Here is a 21,076-nt window from a genome sequence, read left to right on the forward strand (position 1 = left end):
ATTAAGTTGATGCTGACTCTTAGTGACCCTATAGGACAGAGCAGAACTAGCCGGTGAGGTTCCAACACTGTCACTCTTCGAGTGGAAAGCCCTGTCTTTTTCCCGAGGAGGCCGGTAGTTTTGAACTGCTGACCTTGTGGGATCGCAGCCACTAGTAACCAATCTGCCACCAAGTCTCCTTCCCTTTTTGTTCAGACAAAATATAATTACATAGCAAATTGATAATATTTATTTTTGTGTGCTTGGTCGATCCTTGATGATTTACTGAGTCAGCATTTTCCTCCTAAGTGTGATGCTGACTAGTGAAAGCACATGAAAAGCAGTGGGAAGAGACGCTCGCTGTTGGAGACACATAAAGAGCAAGAGAAGGAACAACAGCTGGACACCTCTAGTGTTCTTTTCCTAAAATGAAAATGAATGTCCATGTTGGCTCTTTGGACACCTTGACCCTTGTATAATAGTAAATCAAGGTGAGAAATCTGTGGGATCTTCAAAGAGTGTGTGTGGAAAATGAGACTAAAAGTTAAAAATAAAAAATGTAAAATGTATTTCTCAATATATAAGCACTAAGAAGGCCAAGATATCTTTATGGTTAGACCAGCTATGCTTAGAGAACTAAGGGCCGTGGGAATTTAACCATGTTAACACTGTGTTTTGCCTTTGTTCACTGAAGAGAAATGGGTGCCTTTAAGGATTTTTTAAGATTAGGAAGCAGAAAGAAGTCAGAAAAAACTAAACTAGGACTAAGTTGGAATGCCTAATGAGTTTCCATTGAAAACTTACAAAATTGCCCTCGATTGATGAGCCGACTGAGAGGAACTTTGTCCTGATGGAGAAAGACTGGGGAAGTTTTCTTCAGTATTTTTCTGCTAGAGCTTTGGCTCACTTCTCAAAACACTCTCATAATCAGCAGGTGTTACCGTTTCGTCCTCCAGAAATCAACAAGCAACATGCCTTCAGCATTTCCAAAACTGTAGCCATGAGCTTGCCCTTGATCCCTGTGCTTCTGCTCTGACTGGATCACGTCCACGTCTTGGGAGCCATTGTGTCTTTGGGATCCTTTTGAAAAAGCCATGTTTCTTTCATCTTTTGCTACAGTTCTTCCAAGAATTGAATCAGGATCTTAACCCTACTAGTTTAAATTTTCCAAGGAAAGGTCTGGTCCTGTCTGCAGTTGATCCGGGTGCAACAATTTTGCCACTTGCTGAGCAAAAAGTTTGCTCGACTTGTCTCTCTCACTCAGAATGTTGTCAGCTGAGCCAGTTAAAGCGTCTCTGAGGTGGGCTATTATTTCTGCCACGAATTGCCTGTCTTTTTCAATGAGGGCACAACCATATTTAATTTTTTTCTTTACAGATTGATGTGCATTGTCTTTGTGCTATTGTCTCCGTAAATGCTTTTCTTAAAGCATTACTAATTTGGTTATTCCTCCAGCCAAGCTTCATCATAAATTGGATGCTCATTTCTGCGTCAGTTTGTTTCATTAATTCATGTTGCGCTGACCGGGGCGCTTTTCAAACCGATGTCTTATTCTTTCTAGTGTCTCAAACTAGATCCTGTTCAGACATGTTAGATTAGGTTCATACGGTTTATTCTGGTGTTAAGAAATTTGACATCCATGTATATTTCTTTCTTCGTATGCATATTCCATGAACTTGCTGAAGATTCTCGTAGTTCTTAACAAGAAGTTTTATTTAGCGGGAAAGCTTTTTTAAACATTTAACAAAATTCCAGATTTTTTTTTTTAAAGTTAGCCCTGTTCTAAAATTCTTGTTTTGCCTTAACGTCCATAGACAACATGTTTTTACTTGCTGCCGTGGAAAAATAAAAGCTGCCTGAAACGTTGCTGTATGTTCTGTCTTTCAAATCTTCCCTGTGGGATGTAGTTTAGTTTGGTTTCTTTTGGTCAGGTACATTGAATCAGTTCTGACTCACAGGAGCTTTATGTATAATAGTACAGAACAGCGCCTTGTCCTGCACCAGCTTCATAAATACTATTTTTGAGCTCATTTTTGCAACTACCATGCCAATCCATCCCGTGGAGGATTGTCTTCTTTTTTTAAATATGTCCTCAGGGATGGGTCCCTCCTGGTGACATGTCTAAAGTCTGTGACACAGTACCGGACTGGCTAGAACTTCTCTTGGGACTGGACTCAGGCAACACGTCCCTGGCATACCAGGGGAGCAAGCTGGCCCTGGAAGACGGGAGGGAAAATTAACACAGGAGCGCTTGAACTTCATCTTCCTGTGACCCATCTTTCTGGCTCATACCCAGAGGAGAGTAATTTAAAAGAAAAGGTGGGATGGCCACCGGATAACAAGCTTGGGAAGATCTCAGCAAATACCAGAAAAGTTTCAACCGGAGGGAATCCCCAGGTCCCTGGAATCTAGAGAAAGAACATAAAAACTAAGTATACCACCTTTTTCTTTCTTCGAATCAAGAATAAGAAATTTCAGCCAATTTTGTCTCTTTCTGACTCACCTTCACCATTGACAGTGGTCTGACCTACCTCAGAGCACTCCCCCTGCATGGACCAGATCTTTCCCAGGTGAGGTAGTTAGTAGATTGTGCCAGCCTGGCCGATAAGCACAGGTAGGGTTGATTGAAGGGCAGAGGGATAAATGGCTTGGTGAGCCTCAGCTTTCTAGTTCTTGGGTCTCTTGCTTTCTGATGGTCGGACTAGGGTGCAGCTGCCTTAGCCAATTCCTTGCTTCAGCTGGCAAGACTCACTTCCTGTAAGACATCCCCAAGGAGAAGCTGCATGGACCTACCCCGATGCAGCCCTGGTGCTGGAGCAGCCGTGTGGAGACCCCTGCCAACGCTGAGATGCTTATACATTCAATGACTCGGCTTTCCTCCTACAGTCAGCAGCATAGTGTGTGTTTTGTGAGATGGAGGAGGACTTTGTGGATTGGTGTTTGACATGTGGGTTAATGTTGGACTTGTGGGCTCGGGCAGCACTGGGTAGGGATGTTTTCCTGATGTGCACTTTCTATATAAAACTCTGTCTTATACATGCGTTTCTGTGGATTTGTTTCTCAAAAGGACCCAGATTAATACACCAGGTGTCTTTTCAATTCATCCGCCCAAACCCCTCTCCTGGCTGGCCGCTGGGAGCCCTGCATAATAGCAGAACTCACCAGGGAGCACCGTGGTGCAGACATGTTCACTACCCAAGCAATGATTTTTGCCATCAATAAATTTCCCCCCTTCACTTCCTCATTCCTCCCAACGTGCTCCCCCTCCCATCCCACCCTGCCCAGTGGCGGATGAAGACACCTGCAATCCTATCAATGAAGCAGGAGCCCCCATCCAAACTGGATTTGTTAAATTTACCTCTTCAAGTTTTATATCCTTTTATTTATTTTAATCTATGTTACTCTTTGACCCTAAAACCCTTTCTTTGCGCCCCCACCACCTTGTGGCTACACATACCCCACAGGCAGGCCCTCACTGAGCCAGGTGCTCCCCGTCTTTGAAGCCAGGTTTTTCTCACTGGCCTTTAAGAGCACAGACCACACTCAAGTTCACACTACCATAGCAACAGAACTCCATATCTGTACCCAAGCCAAGCCAAGCCCTTGCTTATTTTTTACTCCTTATGTGCTCTACACATATAAATCTCTCCTGCTGCTTCTTTAATCTTCCTTCTCACTTTTTCCTCCTTATCCCCCTTTTAAAAAATTTTTGAATTCCACATTAACTCTGCCTCTGCTAAATATATATACATACAAATACTTTACTTTGGGGTTTGATTTTGAATTTGCTTACAATTTTTTCCTGCCTCGTTACTTACCTCTTTCTACCTTTTCCCTCTCCTAGTGAGTATGCCTAACCCTCTTAAAGCACATTTTCCCATTATATTTTACAAACCTTTCAGAGTGTCCAGATGGTACCTTACCATTGTTACTATTGCCAATATTTTAGTCTCTCTATTCTTCCCCCACCCCACCTTCCCCACATACCCATCTTTCTCCCTTTTCCCTAATTTCCCCACAGTTGGTTTTCCAGGTTCTGCTAAATGTCTCCTTCATAACTGGAAAAAGCCAGTTAGCCCAATAGAACCCAGTGGCCCACAGACCACTGATAACTGCTCCCAGGGCTGAGTTTGAACCATGGTGTCCTGAAGAGCACCAGGGGCTGCCAAAGTGACAAACTCCCTTGGAAGGACCATGGTCAGAATGCCCTCTAGAGGCAAGGGTGGCAAGACTTGGTCTCACAGACTTTAGACATGATGTCAGAAGAGATCTTCCCTGGAGGTCATTGGTCTTACAAAATCTTGTCCTGTGATCTCTAGCGTAGTTTCTATCAACAAGGCTGTATATTTCAACTACGGATCCTTCTTTGGTTCTAATTTTCACATTCCAGTGATCAATAATTATCAGTGTGCCTTGATTGTATCCTCAGTTAACTTCAGATTGCAGAAGCTGGTAAAAAATCTGTTTCTTCATCTTTTGCATCTGTTGTAAAGTTGAATAATAATTGTGTTAACTACTCTTTCATGGGAATTTATATTATTTTCTCATTGACAGCATCATACTTCAGGATAGATCTTGAAATTTCCATTTTTATTATGAATGGGTGTTAGGGTCTCATCCAGCGAGACCCTCACGCAGTGACCCGGAGGGGCAATGAACCTGGATGGGAAAAAGAAAGAGAGACATGGGGCAAGACAAGTGCTGATCAAGCCCGTTTATTTTGCCAAAACTCTGGGTATATATTCACAACAAGAAGGAAGTGGGAGGCACATAATCCAATGAAGCACACTGTACAACAACCAATCAGCCACATGTTCCCAATAAGGTACAAAGGGTGTGCAACAGTACTCAAAGACATCATGGTGACGTAAGGGTGAACTTATCACTATGTTCCTAATGTGGTATATCTGCAGTTCAATGGGTGCTCAGTACTTTGACTAATGGCAACAAGGTCAGTTATCGGAACTGCCCATACTACTGAGCACGTAGTTTGGAATGTGGGGGCGAAGTTGGGCAGGAAACAAAGCCTTGCTGTTAGAAAGCGGCCAAGTTTCTGCTACGTGTCTGAGGCCAGGGTCTTAATGGCTATCGGCTCCCACAAATGGGACCCCATTACTCTTCAATTTACCATTTCCGCTATAGTAGACCATATGATAGTCTAACTTAGATTGGCCAATACCAAGTCATTTCAGCTCACTAATGCCTAAGATATTTTCCTTTTACATGTTCCATTTCATTTTCTATAACTTCTCATTTTCTTAGATTCATATTTATACAATTTATGCTCTGGTTGCTAATTGATGTTTATAGGTGTTTCTTTTCATTTCAGTCATGCCACATCAAAGAATGAACCTCCCAAAGTTTTACTCCAAGTACATCATCAATTTTGGGTGCCTTCTAACCTTAGGGGCTCATCTTCTGGTACTATGTCAGGCAATATTGTATTGCTATTCATAGGATTTTCACTGGCCAATATTTTAAGACACAGACTACTATGGGCTTCTAGCTAGTCTGTTTTAGTCTGGAAGATCCACTGAAACATCCTCCGTGGTGACCCTGCTGGTATTTGAAATACCAGTGGGCATCGCTTCTAACAACGCAGCAGCATGCAAGCCATCAGAGTACAACAAACTGACCGCTAACTAGTGGTGGGTTCAGTAATGTCCCATTTTATAGAGGTGGAACCAGTGGCACAAACGGTTATGTAACTCTTCCATGACACATGGCCAGCGTGTGGTAGAGATGAATTCAAGCTTAGGAACATTGGCTCCAGAGGTGATGGCATTTTAAAAGAAAATTTTCATGAATTTGAGGGTTGGAACACTCAGATGTTCACAGCCCACTCCCCACCCACACACTCCCCCAACACCACCACCCCTTATTGTTTAAGAAACCAGGCGGGGCTAGGGATCCACCCAGATGAAGTCTACTTCACCTTCTTTGACAGCAGGAAGAATATTGTCGCGACCTTGCTCTTCCCCTATGGAACCGGTCTGCGAGCTCGCATCCTTGGTGTTCCCCTATGGAACCGGTCTGTGAGCTCGCATCCTTGCTGGGCCTCGATGCCAGGGAAGCCACAGGCTGCCCCACTGGGTTTCAGTGGTACAGGAATGGGTCTCCATCCCACCGCGACGGAGAGTCAATGAGAGAGAAGTCATCTCCATGTTTCGTTTTTTCTTAAGCATTTTATTAGGGCTCATACAACTCTTATCACAATCCATACGTACATCAGTTGTGTAAAGCGCATTTGTACATTCATTGCCCTCATCATTCTCAAAACATTTGTTCTCCACCTAAACCCCTGGCATCAGGTCTTCTTTTTTCCCCCTCCCTTCCCACTCCCCCCTCCCTCATGAACCCTTGATAATTTATGAATTATTATTTTGTCATATCTTGCCCTGTCCGACATCTCCTTTCACCCACTGTTCTGTTTTTATTATTGGTTTGAGTGGGGTTTATATAGCTGGAAAATCGGCACATCTATTTAATAACTGTAAGCTATCCTTGGAATCAGTTGTATAGAATATACCTGCATATTTATTCGTTTAATAGGTACATTTCTCAGAATTCTTATATAATCTCTTAATTTTTTTTTCTTTAATGTGAAAATTTTAATAAAAAACAGATTTGTCTTAACAGGGGAAGGAGCCATGTACTTGTTTGATCTAGATCTACAGAAGCTGTTTGAAATAAAAGTCTTCAAGGAGAAATGCCATTCTTGGTTCATAAACCAGTCAGTTCAGTCAGGTAAGTGACATGGTAAATGTATTTCCATTAACTAACTTCATGCTCCATCTCCTCTGTGTTAGACAAGATTGTCTAGAGAAACAAATCCAGAGACACAGATATTTGTGCAAGAAAGAGCTTTATCTCAAGAACCAAGGCCATAACAAGTTTATAAGCATCCTAGCCTAGTCCAACTCAAGTTCATAAATCAAGTGGCTCCAAACTCAGTGGAAACTTGACAGGGCACCAACAGACTCACATTGGCCACCCCTGGAGGCAGGCAAAATCCCAGAAGGCAGAAAGGTGTAGGGCCCGAGAGAGTGCCTTTTAGTGTCTACAACTCTTATACAAGAAGACTTATGACACCAGGGAATGTTTATCGGGCTGCAATTCAATTGATAGATGGACCCCACCCCTACCCTTAACCAGGTATGTCTGGTTAACATGATCCCTAACCATCACATCACATCCATTTTTCACACAGTTCTGTCCACCTGGGTTTGGGTTTGGTCCATGGCCCTTAGCACCTTAAACCCCCATCCCTACCCCTCTACCCCTCGCTCCCCCAAAGGCAAACAAACAAATAAAAACACTGCCATCGAGTAGATTGCAACATGAGGATTTGAAGCTCATGGTTTATTGTGACTTTAAGAATTGTATAGGAGACATCATGAGCCTGTTTCCCAAAATGTCTTAATTAGGAATTTCAAATGCATTTTCAGTGAATGTGTTTTCTATTGAGATTAAGATGAAATTACTAAATTGTTGAAATGTAATCTCCTTATTGTTCTCTCTTTAATCTGTAGAAGGCCATCTACATTTTGCCACACCAGTGGATCCTTTATTTCTGGTTCTCCACTATCTTATAAAAGCTGATAAAGAGGTGAGTTCCTCTTTTTTAAAAAAATGAAGAAACAAAATAGATGGGTCTTTATTTAGCTCTGTCTCTCCTTGTAATTATTCAAATGTAGATTCCCCGCACATCAGATTTAATTTGGCTGTTGGGGGGTTGGGCTGAATGTGCTCTGTGTGCTGATACCGACAAGAGTAACGACTCACAGAACTGGCAACCCTGATTAAATTTAATACTTCCTGTGTGGTGCAGGTGGTCCATGCTTGCAGTTGCTAACTGAAAGGTTGGAAGTTCAAGTTGACCCAGTGGTGAAAGGCCTGGCTTCCACGTCTCCAAACACTAACAATTAGAAACACTGTGGATCCTGTTTCTAGTTTGGCATGCATGGAATTTCTATGAGTCACTTAACTATAGCAGCTGAGTAGCTTATTTGTCAACTGTGTGACCTCATTGGAGCTTTTGTGCCTTAGGGAACTGACGTCCTTAAGCACTCATTACATTTGAAATATAATAAAAATGTTTTCTTCTCTTTTTTAAATTACCACAGGCCTGTGAATCAGGTCTCGAAGGAGCCTCAAGCTCTAGCAACAAGATCCCCATGTTGGCTTGGCCCACAGGTAGTGTAGCTCACAGGTTGAGACAGAGAACACTGGCCCAATCACCAGAGAGCAGGAGAGAGATGGAATGCTGGCCATCTTCATTCGTCTTGGTCGCCCTCCAACCAAGCTCTGACCTGATCAAACTTTGCCCACATTTCTCTCGGCCTCGTTGGCTCAATAAACCTAACCATCACTTAACTATACGCAAATATATGTGTCCACATGTAAGAAGCTCACCAGCCTTTGTGATTCTAGGATTGTAAATAATATAATCCAAATCCGAAGAAGGGAACAGTATCAGCTAATATTGTGATCACCCAATTTGTAGAAGGCTATTTGCAGCGTCCACACGTGGTGTGGTGAGCGTGTACAATCCTACCACACCACCTTTCCTGATTTTAAGCCCTGCATTAATCTTGTGTTCTGGTCTCACAACTGCCTCTTGATCCATATACAACTTTTGGATGAGCACAATGAAGTGTTCTGGAATTCCCATTCTTTTTGAGGTTATCCATAGTTTGCTATGATCCACGCAGTCGAACACCTTAGCGTAGGCAATAAAGCACAAGTAAACATCTTTCTGATAGTACCTGTTTTCCACCACAATCCACCTGACATCAGCAGTGATATCCCTGGTTCCATGTCTTCTGTATTTAGCTGAACCTCCGGCAGCCCCCTGTCAGTGTACTGCTGCAACCTCTGTTGGATGACCTTCAGCAAAATTTGCTTGCATGTGCTATCAATGATATTGTTCTATAATCTGAGCATGCTTTTGAGTCACCTTTTTATGGAATGTGTACAAATATGGATGCGGTCTCTTCCATTCAGTTAGCCAAATGCATTGGCATATATGACTAAGTGTTGCCCGTGCTTCCGCAGCCTACTGAACATTTCAATTGGTATTCCATTAATTCCTAGAACCTTGTGTTTGACGAGTGCTTTCAGTGCAGCTTGAACTTCTTCCTTAAGCACCATTGGATTTTGCTCATGTGCCACCTCCTGAAATGGTGGAATATCAACTAATTCTTTATGTTCAGTCACTCTGTCTTGGTCATTCAATGTTTTTCCCATAGAACCTTTCGCTATTGCAACTTGAGACTTTTTCTTTAGTTTGCATTTTTTTCTTCTTTCAGGTTAAGATATGCTGAGTGTTCTTTTTGGTTTTCTATCTCTAGATCTTGTGTTTCATTAACTACGCACAGGCGTTTAATTTTGTGGACCCTTATAAATTGGATAACCTTGAATGGGAATTTCACAACACTTCATTGCGCTCAGTCAGAACTTGTACGTGGATCAAGAGACAGTTGTGTTCAGGGAAGGTGTGTGTCAGCGTTGTATCCTTTCACCATGCTTGTTTAATCTGTAGGCTTAGCAAATCATCAGGGAAGGGGCACCCTCACCCACTTAGGAACATTGCTTTACAGTAACACCTAACATATTTCGTTGTTTCCTTCCTGTATTAGAAGTGATCTTTTCTTACTTAGTTAAAACAATACAAAACAGAACAAACGTGGCAAACACTTTTGAAATATACTAATTCTTTTCAATCTCCGGACTAATTTTATCATTTATTTATTTGAGCCTTTGGTATCAGCTCCTCTTTTTTCCCCTCCCACCCTCATAAATCCTTGACCAATTATATATTAGTGTTGTTATTTCGTGTCTTAAACTGTTGTTGTCTCCCTTTCATCCCCTTCTCCCCACACTCCTACCCTCATGATATCGCTGCCCCCACTACTGTTCTCAAGGTTTTTATCTGTCCTGAATTCCATGTGTCCAGAGCTCTTATCTCTAACAGTGTACTTGCTCCAATCTAGTAGGATTTGTAAGGTCGAGCTAGGTAATGGTTGTGGTGGGGAGGAAGCATTCTGGAACTAAAGGAATGATGTGTGTTTTGTCGGTGCTTTATAGCACCCTGGTTGAATTGTCCCTTCCTTGTAACCCTTCTGTGGGCCATGTCCAATTATCTACAGATGAGCTTTGGGTTTCCATTCCAACCCCCCTCATTCACATTAATAAAATTGTTTGTTTTGGATATTTTGATACCTGACCCCGTTGAAACCTTAGTATGTGTGCTTCTTCTTCCATGTGGGCTTATTTACTTCCCTGCAGGATGGTTGCTTTTTTTTTTTTTTGATGGCTGCTTATTTAACTTCAAACCTTTCAGACCCAAGATGCTATATCTTTTGATAGCCGGGCACAATCCACTTTCTTCACCACAGTTGCTTATGCACCCATTTTGTCTTCAGTGATCGTGTCAGGAAAGTGAGTATCACAGAGTGGTCGGTTATTAAAATAAAGTGTTCTTGTGTTTAGGGAGGCCTTGAGTAGAGGCCCCAAATCAGTCTGCTATCTTAAAACTAAACATATAAATATTTGTATATTTAATATATTCACATATATACACGTTTAGAGCTATACCTCTATAAATAGCTTTTGCTTCCTACTTCTTTCCTTTATTTCCTTTGCCTTCCCACTATCATGCTCACCCTCCACTCAGCTCTCAGTAATTCCTGGTGGATACATTGCACTTGATCAAACCCCACCAAGCCTCCTCGCCTTCATTTTTAGACTTCTTGTTCCCTCATCCTTGAATTGGTTGACTCCCAGCTTCCCCTCACTGCCCTGTCCTCTCCCATGTCCCCATTGGGACCTGGGACCTATTCTTTTCTCCTCGGGATTGTTTGTCCTGCCTACCCTATATAGATAAACAGGGCGGAGGAAACAAACAAACAAAAAACCTGATAGATAGTTCCAGGTCTGTCTGCTGACCCTTGTGAGTGTTTTCTAATCGGGTCTGATGAGGTCCCAGCCCTGTCCCCAAAATCAGAAGTCTGTTTTCAGGATTCCTCGGAGACCTGGTTACTTTGCTCCCTTTGCTGTTCTGTTGCACTTCCTTCGAGTTTCACCCCTCTGTGTTTGGGACAGACCAGGTACACTTTCCACACAGTGTCTCCAGTGCTGTCCTCTGTAGTGAGGGAACGTCTTGTCTCATGGGGGTGGGGTGGGGGGGGGGTCCAGCCCTACAGTCCTCCAGTCCTCTCTGTGCATTGGCTGCTCTGAGCAGGGATGTCATCCCGGGGCTTGGTGCGCCATGATGAATTCCACTCTCTTTCTCTTTTAGTTAGTGCCCAGGTGGTCTAGACCGACCTGCCACCTTCCCTGGGCTATATTTTTAATGCTGTCCTCTGTATTCCATTCTTCTTGGGTGGGGGAGGGGTCAACATAGCTCGACTTGGGCCCTGCTCCATCATCCTCTCTGTTAGTTCACTGCCATACCAGTATGTTGTCCTCAAGGCTTGGCACTCTGGGATGGGGTCTGGTGCCTCTCTCCCTTTCCTGTGGAGACATAAACAACACCCTCCCCATAGGTGTGTTACTGCCCGTTCCCCCACTACCCATATCTTCCCCCCCCCCTCCTTTTTAGTTGGCTATCATATGTATCCCTGGGTTGGATCTGACCCTTGCTAGAGTGCCTCGACCTCGCCCCGGGAATTGATGCAGTTTTTCCCCTGTGCCCCTTGTGCTTGTTAAGCTCACCTCAGTGGACTCATGTACTTGTCCTTTTGTGCTTGGCTTACTACAGTTAGCATAATTCCCTTCAGCTCTTTCCATGAGAAAATGTGCTTCATGCGTGTTCATAGCAGCATTTTAGGGCTACGTAGTAGTCCATTCATTGTATGTATATAATAGTCTTTTAATCTATTCATCAGTTGATGGAAATTTAGATGGTTTCCAATTCTTCGTGATTGTTAACTGCGCCATGATGAACATTGGAGCACAGATATCTGGTTTGGGTCTGTTTCTTCCTTCTTCTGGGTCTATGCCCAGTAGGAGGATTGCTGGGTCATATGGTAGCTCGATTTCCGTTTGTTTAGGTATGACCAGATTGGTTTCCATAATGGCTGCACATATCTACAGGACCATGAGCAGTGCATGAGAGTTCCTGTCTCACCACACTCCCTCCAGCACTTGTTGCTTTCTGATTTTTAGAATTGGGCTAACTTTGAGGGTATTGGGTGGTATCTCATAGTGGTTTTGTTTTCATTTCCCTATGGCTAATAATAGGAAAACATTTTCTCATGTGTTTATTGGTCGTTCGGATTTTTGCCCTGTGAAACTTCTGTTCAGGTGTTTTGCCCACTTCCTCGGTGAACTTTTTTTTTTCTTTCTTGTTGTGGGTTAGCAGAGTATTATATATTTTTGTAATAAGCCCTTTGTCTGATGTGTCATTGCTAAAGATGTTTACCCAGTCTCTGGGCTCTCTTATTACACTCTTGGAGAATTCTTTCGATGTGCACAGGTGTTTTATCTTCAGTATATCCCATTTGTCAATTCGTGTCTCCTCTGTGTTGTGTCCTTCCCTATTTCCGATAGACTGTGTGTTCCCTGCACCAAAGTTCTTAGGTTTGTCCCAGTTCCCTCGTTGATGGCCCTAATAGTTTGGGGTTTTACTTCAAGGTCTGTGATCTACCTTGAATTTGTTCTTGTGTATGGGGTGAAGTAAGGATCTTGCTTCATTTTTCTGCACATAGACATTCCTTTTTTTTAAAGCACCACTTGTTGAAGAAGGTATTTGCTTCCCATTTGATGTTTTGGGGGCCTTTATTGAAGATCAGTTGTTTATATGCTGATGGTTTTATTTCTGGGTTTTCGGGGTTTTTTTCATTGGTCTAAGTATCTGTCATTATACCAGTACCATGCTGTTTTGACTACTGTGGTTGTGTAATATGTTTAAAGTCAGGTAAAGCAAGGCTTTCGTCTTTGTCTTTCTTTTTGAGGAGTTCTCTGCTAATTCTGGGCTTCTTCCTTCTCCATATGAAGTTGACAGTCAGTTTTTCTAATTCTTTGAAGAAGGTTGTTGGTATTTTTATCAGTATAGTGTTAAACTTATATAGTACCTGGGGTAAGATTGACATCTTTATTATATTGAGTCTTCCAATCCATGAGCATTTGATATTCTTCCATTTGTGGAGGTCAATTTTAGACTCTTGTTATAGTGTTTTGCAGTTTTCTTTGTACAAGTCTTTTGGTTTTTGTTTTTGTTAAATATATTCCTAGCTTAAAAAAATATTCCTAGCTAGGTACTTCAATTTGTGCTTGTCTATTGCGAAGGGTACTACCTATTTGATCTCCTCTTCTGTGATCTCGTCCAGTGTTTATAGCAATCCAATAGACTGTTGATCTTGTATCCTGCCATATTCCTTTATCACTTCAAGCCACTCCTCTTGTGGAGCTTCTGGGGTTTTCAATGTATAAAATCATATCATCTGTGAATAATGGTAGTTTTGCCTCTTCTTTCTCCAGATGAATTCCTTTAATGTCTTTCCTTTGCCTTATGTTGTTAGCTAGGACTTCCAGTACAATGTTTAATAGAAGAGGGGACAAGGGACATCCTTGTCTGTTCCTCCTTTTCAGTGGGAATGTTTTCATCTTATCTCCATTAACTACTTCGTTAGCTTTTGGTTTTTCATATATGGATTGTATTGCACTGAGGACTTTTCCATCTTCTTGAGTGTCTTAAGCAGGAATGGGTGTTAGGGGTTGTCAAATGCTTCCTGTGCGTCTATCAATATTATCATGTATTTCTTATTCTTTTTCTTGTCAATGTGGTAAATAATGTTGATAGACTTTCATATGTTGAACCATCCCTGCTTCGCTGGAATGAATCCCACTTGGTCATGATGAATTATTCATTTTATATGCTTTTGTATTCTATTGACCAATATTTTGTTTAGGATTTTTGTATTGGTGTTCATTAGAGATATCATTCTGTGGTTCTCAATTCTTGTGGGATCCTTGCCCACTTTAGGTATCATTGTAATACTAGCTTCATAGAAGGAATTCAGTAGTTTGGTAATTTCTGTGCTCTGGAAGAGCTTGTGTAGGATTGATATCAGTTCTTCCCTGAATTCTTGGTAGAATTCCCCTGTGAAGCCTGGCCTGGGGGATGTTTTTGTTGACAATCCCTTAATACCATGTCTATTTCTTCTATTCCTATGGGTCTGTTGAGGTTCTTGACCCCCATGTGGATAGTCTAGGGAAGTATTGGTTTTTTTCAAGTATTTGTCCATTTATTCCAAGTCGTTGAATTCATTGTAGTACAGGATGTTGTAGTACTGGGTAATTAGCCTTTTAATTTCATCAGGATCCATTGTAATGTCCCCTATTTCTTCCCTCATCCTGACTATTGATGTTTGTTCCTTCCTTAATTTGATTAAGTTTGCCAACTGTCTATCAATTCTGTCAATCCTTTCAAAGAACCAGCTTTTAGCTACATTGATTTTTTTAAAATTTATTTTCCTTTTTTCCCCTCATGGATCTCAGCTATGCTTATTATTTCTTTTATTTTGCTATTAGTAGGATTATTCTGTTGACTCTGCTCTAATTGCTGGAAGCTTTGTAACAGAATATCAATGATAAGTCTCTTTTCCTTTTTTCATGTGTGCAGTTCATTGAAATTCAGCTATCAAGCTTCCTCTGATAACTGCTTGTGCTGTGTCCTAATGGTTCAGGTACATTGTATTCTTGTTTTCCTGGTTTTCTGAAAACTTCCTAATTTCATCTCTGATCTGGGCTAGTGCCCCTTCATTTTGCAGAAGGAAGTTATTCATCCTCTACTTTGTTTTCTTAACTGTCCTTTTTTTATAATTTCCAGCATTATTGTATAGTGATCCAAGAGGGAAGTTTGAGTGATCTCTATGTGATCATATTTACTTAGGTTCGATTTGTGCCCCAGCCTGTGGTCTACCTTCAAGTATGTGCCATGTGCGCTTGAAAAGAATGTGAACTCTTTTGTGTTTAGGTGAAGAGCTCTAAAAATGTCTATTAGGTCAAGTTACTTAATTGTAGAATTTAGTTTTGTAGCTTCCTGTTAAACTCTTTCCCTATGATCTATCTTTCTTGGAGAGCAATGTATTAAAGTCACCTAGTATGAATATTGAGCCTGTGGTTTCTTTTTTCATCATTTGGTACATTTAATTGATGAATTTCCCATGTCTCTTTTGGGGTGCATATGTATTATGCTCACTAGTTCTTGCTTTACTGTTCCCTTGAGCATTATATACTGCCCCCTCCTTATCTTTTTAAGGCTCACACCTTGAGATAATTTTGGCAGCGTTTAGGATTGTAACCCTGCTTTCTTTGAATTGCCATTTGCTTGGTATATTTTTTTCCAGCCTTTAATTATCAGCCTATTTTTGTCTGTGAGCTTAAAATGTGTCTCTTGTAGGCAGTAGATTGATGGGTTATGTTTTCTAAGCCAGCCTGCTAGTTTGTCTTTTAATGTGTGAGTTCAGTCCATTGACATTCAGAGTTATTACATCCATCTGTGGACTCTGTGATGTCATCTGGTACCTTCTGTGGTGTGTGTGTGTGTGTGTGTGTGTGTTAGGGGGTGTTCATTCTTGACTTATTTTCACTGTTGAGCTGTTATATTCGGTTCTGTTTTCGATGTGTTGACCTTTGGGTGGAGTTGCTCTATGTGATGGTCTCCTATTTGTGCTCAGTACATGTTGTACTTCTGACTACAGTAGGTCAGTATGAATGTTTTTAGAGCTGGGTTTATTTTAACGTACTCACTGAGATTTTCCTTGTCTAGGAAGAGTCATACTTATCTTCATAGATAATTTGGCAGCGTAGAGGATTCTCGGCTTGGCATTATTCTCTTTCAATTCTCTGTAGATGTCACTCCACTCGGTTCTTCATGGTGTCTGCTGACAGATCTGACCATATTCTTATCTGAGTACCTTTATAGGTGACTGCCTTTTTTTAAACCCTTGTGGCTCTTATAATTTTCTCCTTTTCCTCAAAGTTAGATACCGTATATACTTGAGTGTAAGCTAACCTGAATATCAGCCAAGACACCTAATTTTACCACAAAAAGTACATTAAAAATGTGCCTTAAAAACTCGGCTTGTACACAAGTATATACGGTAGATTAACCATTATGTGCCTTGGTGACTTCTTCCTGGGATTCAGTGTAGCTGGTTGGACTTATTTTAACTTCAGTAAAAATAACTTTACTTTCTGGCTTCCCCAAATAGCACTAATTTTATATTCAAAGTGCATGTGGTTTTGTTTTTTATGTATGTGTAGAAAAGAAAAAAATTAATACAGATTGTATTATGATTGTATAATCCTTTACAGGTAAATATAGGATTACTTCAGCGTTAATATCTAAAATGGTTGTGCACAAAGGTATGGAGATTAAGATAGAAATTTGAAGATAGTAAGACCTTGAAAAATATAAATTATTATTATTATTTGAGAGAAAAAATAATATTTGAAGTATTTCTTGGTACTTGTTATTCTATCAGAAAATATGGCAAGCTATTATACATATTTCTAAAGACTGAGAAGATTTAACACTTAAAACCAAAGAAAGCTACATTTCCAGAAAGAAAACTCATTGAACACCTTTTGTCTTCAAAATGAATTGTCACTAAACCAGAAAAGTAGAGTGAGTTAGATGTAACACATAGGTGAGATGTATATCTTCACCGAGCCACTATATAATACCGTCTATTTCTGTATCCTCAAATCCCCTTGATACTGCTAGTGAAGCGAAGACAAACGGAACCTAAGTGAAAAGAATCATCTTTTTATTTCTTCTCTTCCGCACTACTGGGTCCATTTTCACCCAAGCTGCCTGCACTCATCTCTAAGCTTGACTTGAGTGTTCCTGCAGCCTTTTGGGACTTATTCCCTAGTTGTCTTTTCTTTTACAATGGTCTCCATTTGAAAACACACCAGATAGCTTTAACAGGTACTTTCCTATTCCTTATAAGTGATGAGCATTCCTCAAAACACATTGAGAGGGAGGGAGAGAGGGAGGGAGGGAGGGAGAGAGAGAGAGGGCGAGAGAGAAACACAAGTTAGTGATCATCAACTGATTCTGACTCACAGTGAGTCCATGTGTTTTAGAGTAGAAAGGCCCCACCATGAAATACGTGTGTGTGATCTTTGGAACCAAATCACCATACTTTTCTTCCAAGACATTTCGGAATGGGTATGAATCAACAACCTTTTCGTTAGCACTTAATCATTTGTACTATCTAGGAGTTCTGTTCTGGGTTTATGTCCATGTGATGATCAGGATTCCTACTCATCTGCTCATTGGTCCTCTGCTGCTTCATCTTCACATCCAATGTGTTAGACTAGCCATAAGTGATCTCAATATCTCTGCAAGATTTTTTTTGCCTCCAGTGCTTTTCCAGAATTATACTCCTCTTCCTTGGTCTTGATGCCCAAGGTAGATGATGTCCTGGTTGGAGCCCAGCTCTTGTAAGGGCTCCCTAATGGGTACTGAAGGCCAGTTTTGAGCCTGCCCCATTCAGTGTAGGGGTTTTTAAGGGCTCATTATTTAGGACAAATGAGTGACCTCAGTTTAAAAGCATAGCTATAAGGTAAGATATCTTTTCCCCTTCTTTTCACATGTGAGCTCCTTACTTACCAAATCATATTTTTCAGGGTAAATTCCAGCCACTGGATCAAGTTGTGGTGGATGATATATTTCCAAATTGCATCTTGTTGCTGAAACTTCCTGAACTTGAGAAGTCACTTCACCATGTGACAGAGGAAAAAGGTACAGTATATGGGCCTTTGAGAATTTATAGAAAGGTTGGCAATATGCTTATATCTCAAAATATAACTTCTTAAAACTCACACCATTGCATCAATTCTAGCTCATAGCAATTCTTTAAAGATTTCGTAGAACTCTGCTGTGGGTTTCTAAAATTGTAGTTCTTTACAGGAGTAGAAAGCCTTCTCTTTCTTCTAAGAAACACCTAGTGGTTTTGAACTGTTGACCCTTTGGTTAGCAACCCAGTATCCACTGTGATACCAGGGCTCCTTTTAGCTACTTAAAGTGTCCCCTGAATTTAGTATTTACTCTTTGTTGGCCATAAGGAAAGCTTCTTCAGGAGATTTGCTTCCATGTATCAAGACTATTCCTCTATTGCTTTAGATTTCCAGCCTTAAGGTAACCTCCTAAAATATCTGGTGGCCCAGGCATACAGGGCCAGGCTTTGCAAGGCATAGATTTTCGTTTCAGTTCTTTACAGAACTCACAAACTGCTTTATGCTTCGTAGTTCTCATGTGTAAAATCACATGACGTCTGCCTTGATTGATTCAAGAAGCATTTGTTCAAACTCTTTACTGTCAAGTCCGTTCCAATACATAGTCACACTTGGGCATAATGTAAATGTCCCTGTGCTTTTTTGGACACCGAGGAGTAGAAATCCTCCTCTGTCTCCTACAGAGCAGCTGGTGGATTCTAACTGCTGATCTTAGAGTTAGCAGCCCAAAATATAACCTACTGTGCCACCAGGGCTCCCTCCGTACGTATTCGTTGAGCACCTATTAAAAGCATGTGTTTAGTACTAATGCTAGGCTATGGATGTATATATATTTAAACAAAGGGTTGTCCTTTCTCTCAAATTACCTCACATCTCTGGTGAACTGGAACCACACTCAGGCTACGACACCTCAGTGTGGTGGAAGGGAGCCTGGCTTCTCTAGGGAGACATTAGACACTTATCACTAAACTAGAAAAGTGGCCACACGTGATATGTGGGTAAAACCATACTTCTTTTTTATTAAGATAAAAATATAAACATCATCAAGTTCAACGCATTTTTATAACTGGTGAAACTAGCCATTCTATTACTAAAGAAATTAGGGTCCTGGGAATTTAACCATATCAATGTTAGTCTGTTTTATATACTTAGTTGAAGAAAAATGGGTGTCCCTTAAATAATTTTTAAAATTAGGAAACAAAAAGAAGAAGTCAAATTATGAATAAACAGTAGAGGCCTAGTGATTGCTCATAAAGACTTCCACAAAATTGCTCTCGTTTGATGACAGGAATGAGAGCATTGTCTTGGGGAGAACTTTCTGAAGAAGTTTTCCCTGGTGTTTTTCTGCTAAAGTTTTTCTTATATGTCACATAATTATCCAAGTAATTCCCACATTTACTTTTCCTCCTTTATAGCCACTCAGAACAGTGTTTAGGTCTGAGGGGTGAAGAATCTGGAGGGTTTGTGAGGTTGTGACTCTTCTTTTTATAAAATGAGTTTAACTTTATTAATTTTTTAATATATACTTTTCCCTTTTGTTTGTGGAATATAATACATTCAAAGTAAAAACATATCCCGAGTAGTTACATAGCCCATCTCATCAGATCAGTGACAGTGTCCCATTAAGTTATCCATGTACCTCGTATGTGGCTTCTTTTTCTACTTTCCATCATCACCTTCCTGTCTCTCCCCTCTCCCCCTGCCTCCCACTCCCATCCCAGCCTTGTCGTGGTCTTTAAAGTCGTAGCCCTTGGTGTGAAGACAAGTTTTGTTTTCTTTTTTCCCTTATAAAAATGATGTTGTGAAATATGTATCTTAATGAGACTGGATAACTTTGCTGATCAGAATGCCCTCTAATTTTGACCGTGTCACGCGATGTTTGAGACTCGTCATTGTTTTAAGGATACATAATATTCCATTGTGTGACTGTACTAGAGTTTGTTTATCCATTCTTCTACAGACAAGGATTTTGATTGTTTATATCCTTTGGCTACTGTAGAGATTGCTGCAGTAAATGTGGTGGGTGTCTGTCTGATTATGTTTTGTTCTTTATGTTTTTAGAGTAGATCCCAAGTAGACTTCTGAATTACAGGGATTGTTTCAGGAAGCTATATATGTTCCATAGTGGTTGTACAATTCTGCAATCTCACCAGCAATGCATGAGTGTTCCAACTTCTCTACGTCCTCTCCTACATTTATTATTGTATGTTTTTACACTTTTTGCTAAGCGTGTCAGTGTGAGGTATTTCTCTTTTTGGCTAACGAATACGAACATTTCTTCATATGATTGTTGGCTGCCTAGGTGTCATCGTTAGTAAATTGTCTATTCGTGGCTTGTGCCTATATTTTTATTGGGTTTTTGTAATTTTCTTTTTAAGGTGTTTTGATTTTCTTTTGATTTTCGAAAGTAGCCCTTTATTTGCTATATCATTGCCAAATAGTTTCCCCCCACAATCTTCTGGGTTCTCTTTTGATGAAGTGTTCAGTTAAAATATAAGTGTTATATTTTTAGAGGGCCTCAGTCCTGTATTTTATCTTCTGTGTGTGCGTGTTTTTCTTTCGGGTTGGTACTGTATTTATGCCTTAAGTTTAGGGTCATTAAATTTGTCCATTTTCTACTGATGGTCCTTATGGTACTTGGGTTTCTATCTAGGTCTTTAATCCATCTTGATTTCATTTGTGTACATAGTATGAGGTATAGATCTTGTTTTATTCTTTTGTAGGTGGAAATTCAATGTTGCCAGCACCATTTACTGAAAAGGCTGCCTCTTCCCCACTTAATGTTTTTCAGTCCTTTATCAAAAATTAAGACTCTGTAGGTACTTGGTTGTATTTCTGGGTTCTTAATTCTAATCCATTGATCTACATGTCTACATTGTGTCATACTAAGCCATTTTGAGTACCATTGCACTACAGTGGCTTTTGAAATCTGGGTGTGAAAGGACTCCTACTTTGTTTGTTTGTTTGTTTTTTTGTTTACCCTGGGTTACTTGCCTTTTTATGTAAAGTTGGTGATTAGTGTTTCCCATTTCTTTGAAGAATTGTGCTGGACTTTGTATCAGAATTACATTTTCACTATATTGTCTTCTAATCCAGGAGTACAGATCATTTTTCTAAGTCTTTTTTAGCTTTGTGTAGTATTTTATTCTTGTTCTTTGTACATACATATATAATGCTTTTGTTAAGTGAAGTGTTTTGTATATATCTAAGGGTTGAGATGAGTTTGTTGCTTAGTTATTCTGTATCTTTGTCAATTTTCTTTCTAGTTGATTGATCTTTGCTTGAAAGTGATGTGTTAAAAGTCTCCTAGTATTATATTATGGTTTGCTTGTCTCTCTAT

General features: G+C 40.4%; 1 protein-coding gene across 2 annotated transcripts in view; it reads left to right on the plus strand.

Annotated features, from left to right (window-relative positions):
* RNASEH2B (ribonuclease H2 subunit B) overlaps positions 1–21,076 on the plus strand; it is a 94,504-nt gene that overhangs the window by 17,346 nt on the left and 56,082 nt on the right. For both annotated transcript variants that reach the window (XM_075563485.1, XM_075563486.1), the window contains exons 3-5: positions 6,619–6,726; positions 7,512–7,588; positions 17,629–17,743. In XM_075563485.1, coding sequence (XP_075419600.1) covers positions 6,619–6,726; positions 7,512–7,588; positions 17,629–17,743 — 300 coding nt within the window. The remainder of the gene's footprint in view (positions 1–6,618; positions 6,727–7,511; positions 7,589–17,628; positions 17,744–21,076) is intronic.

The sequence above is a fragment of the Tenrec ecaudatus genome, chromosome 11 (assembly GCF_050624435.1).
Source record: "Tenrec ecaudatus isolate mTenEca1 chromosome 11, mTenEca1.hap1, whole genome shotgun sequence".
Lineage (NCBI taxonomy): Eukaryota > Metazoa > Chordata > Mammalia > Afrosoricida > Tenrecidae > Tenrec > Tenrec ecaudatus.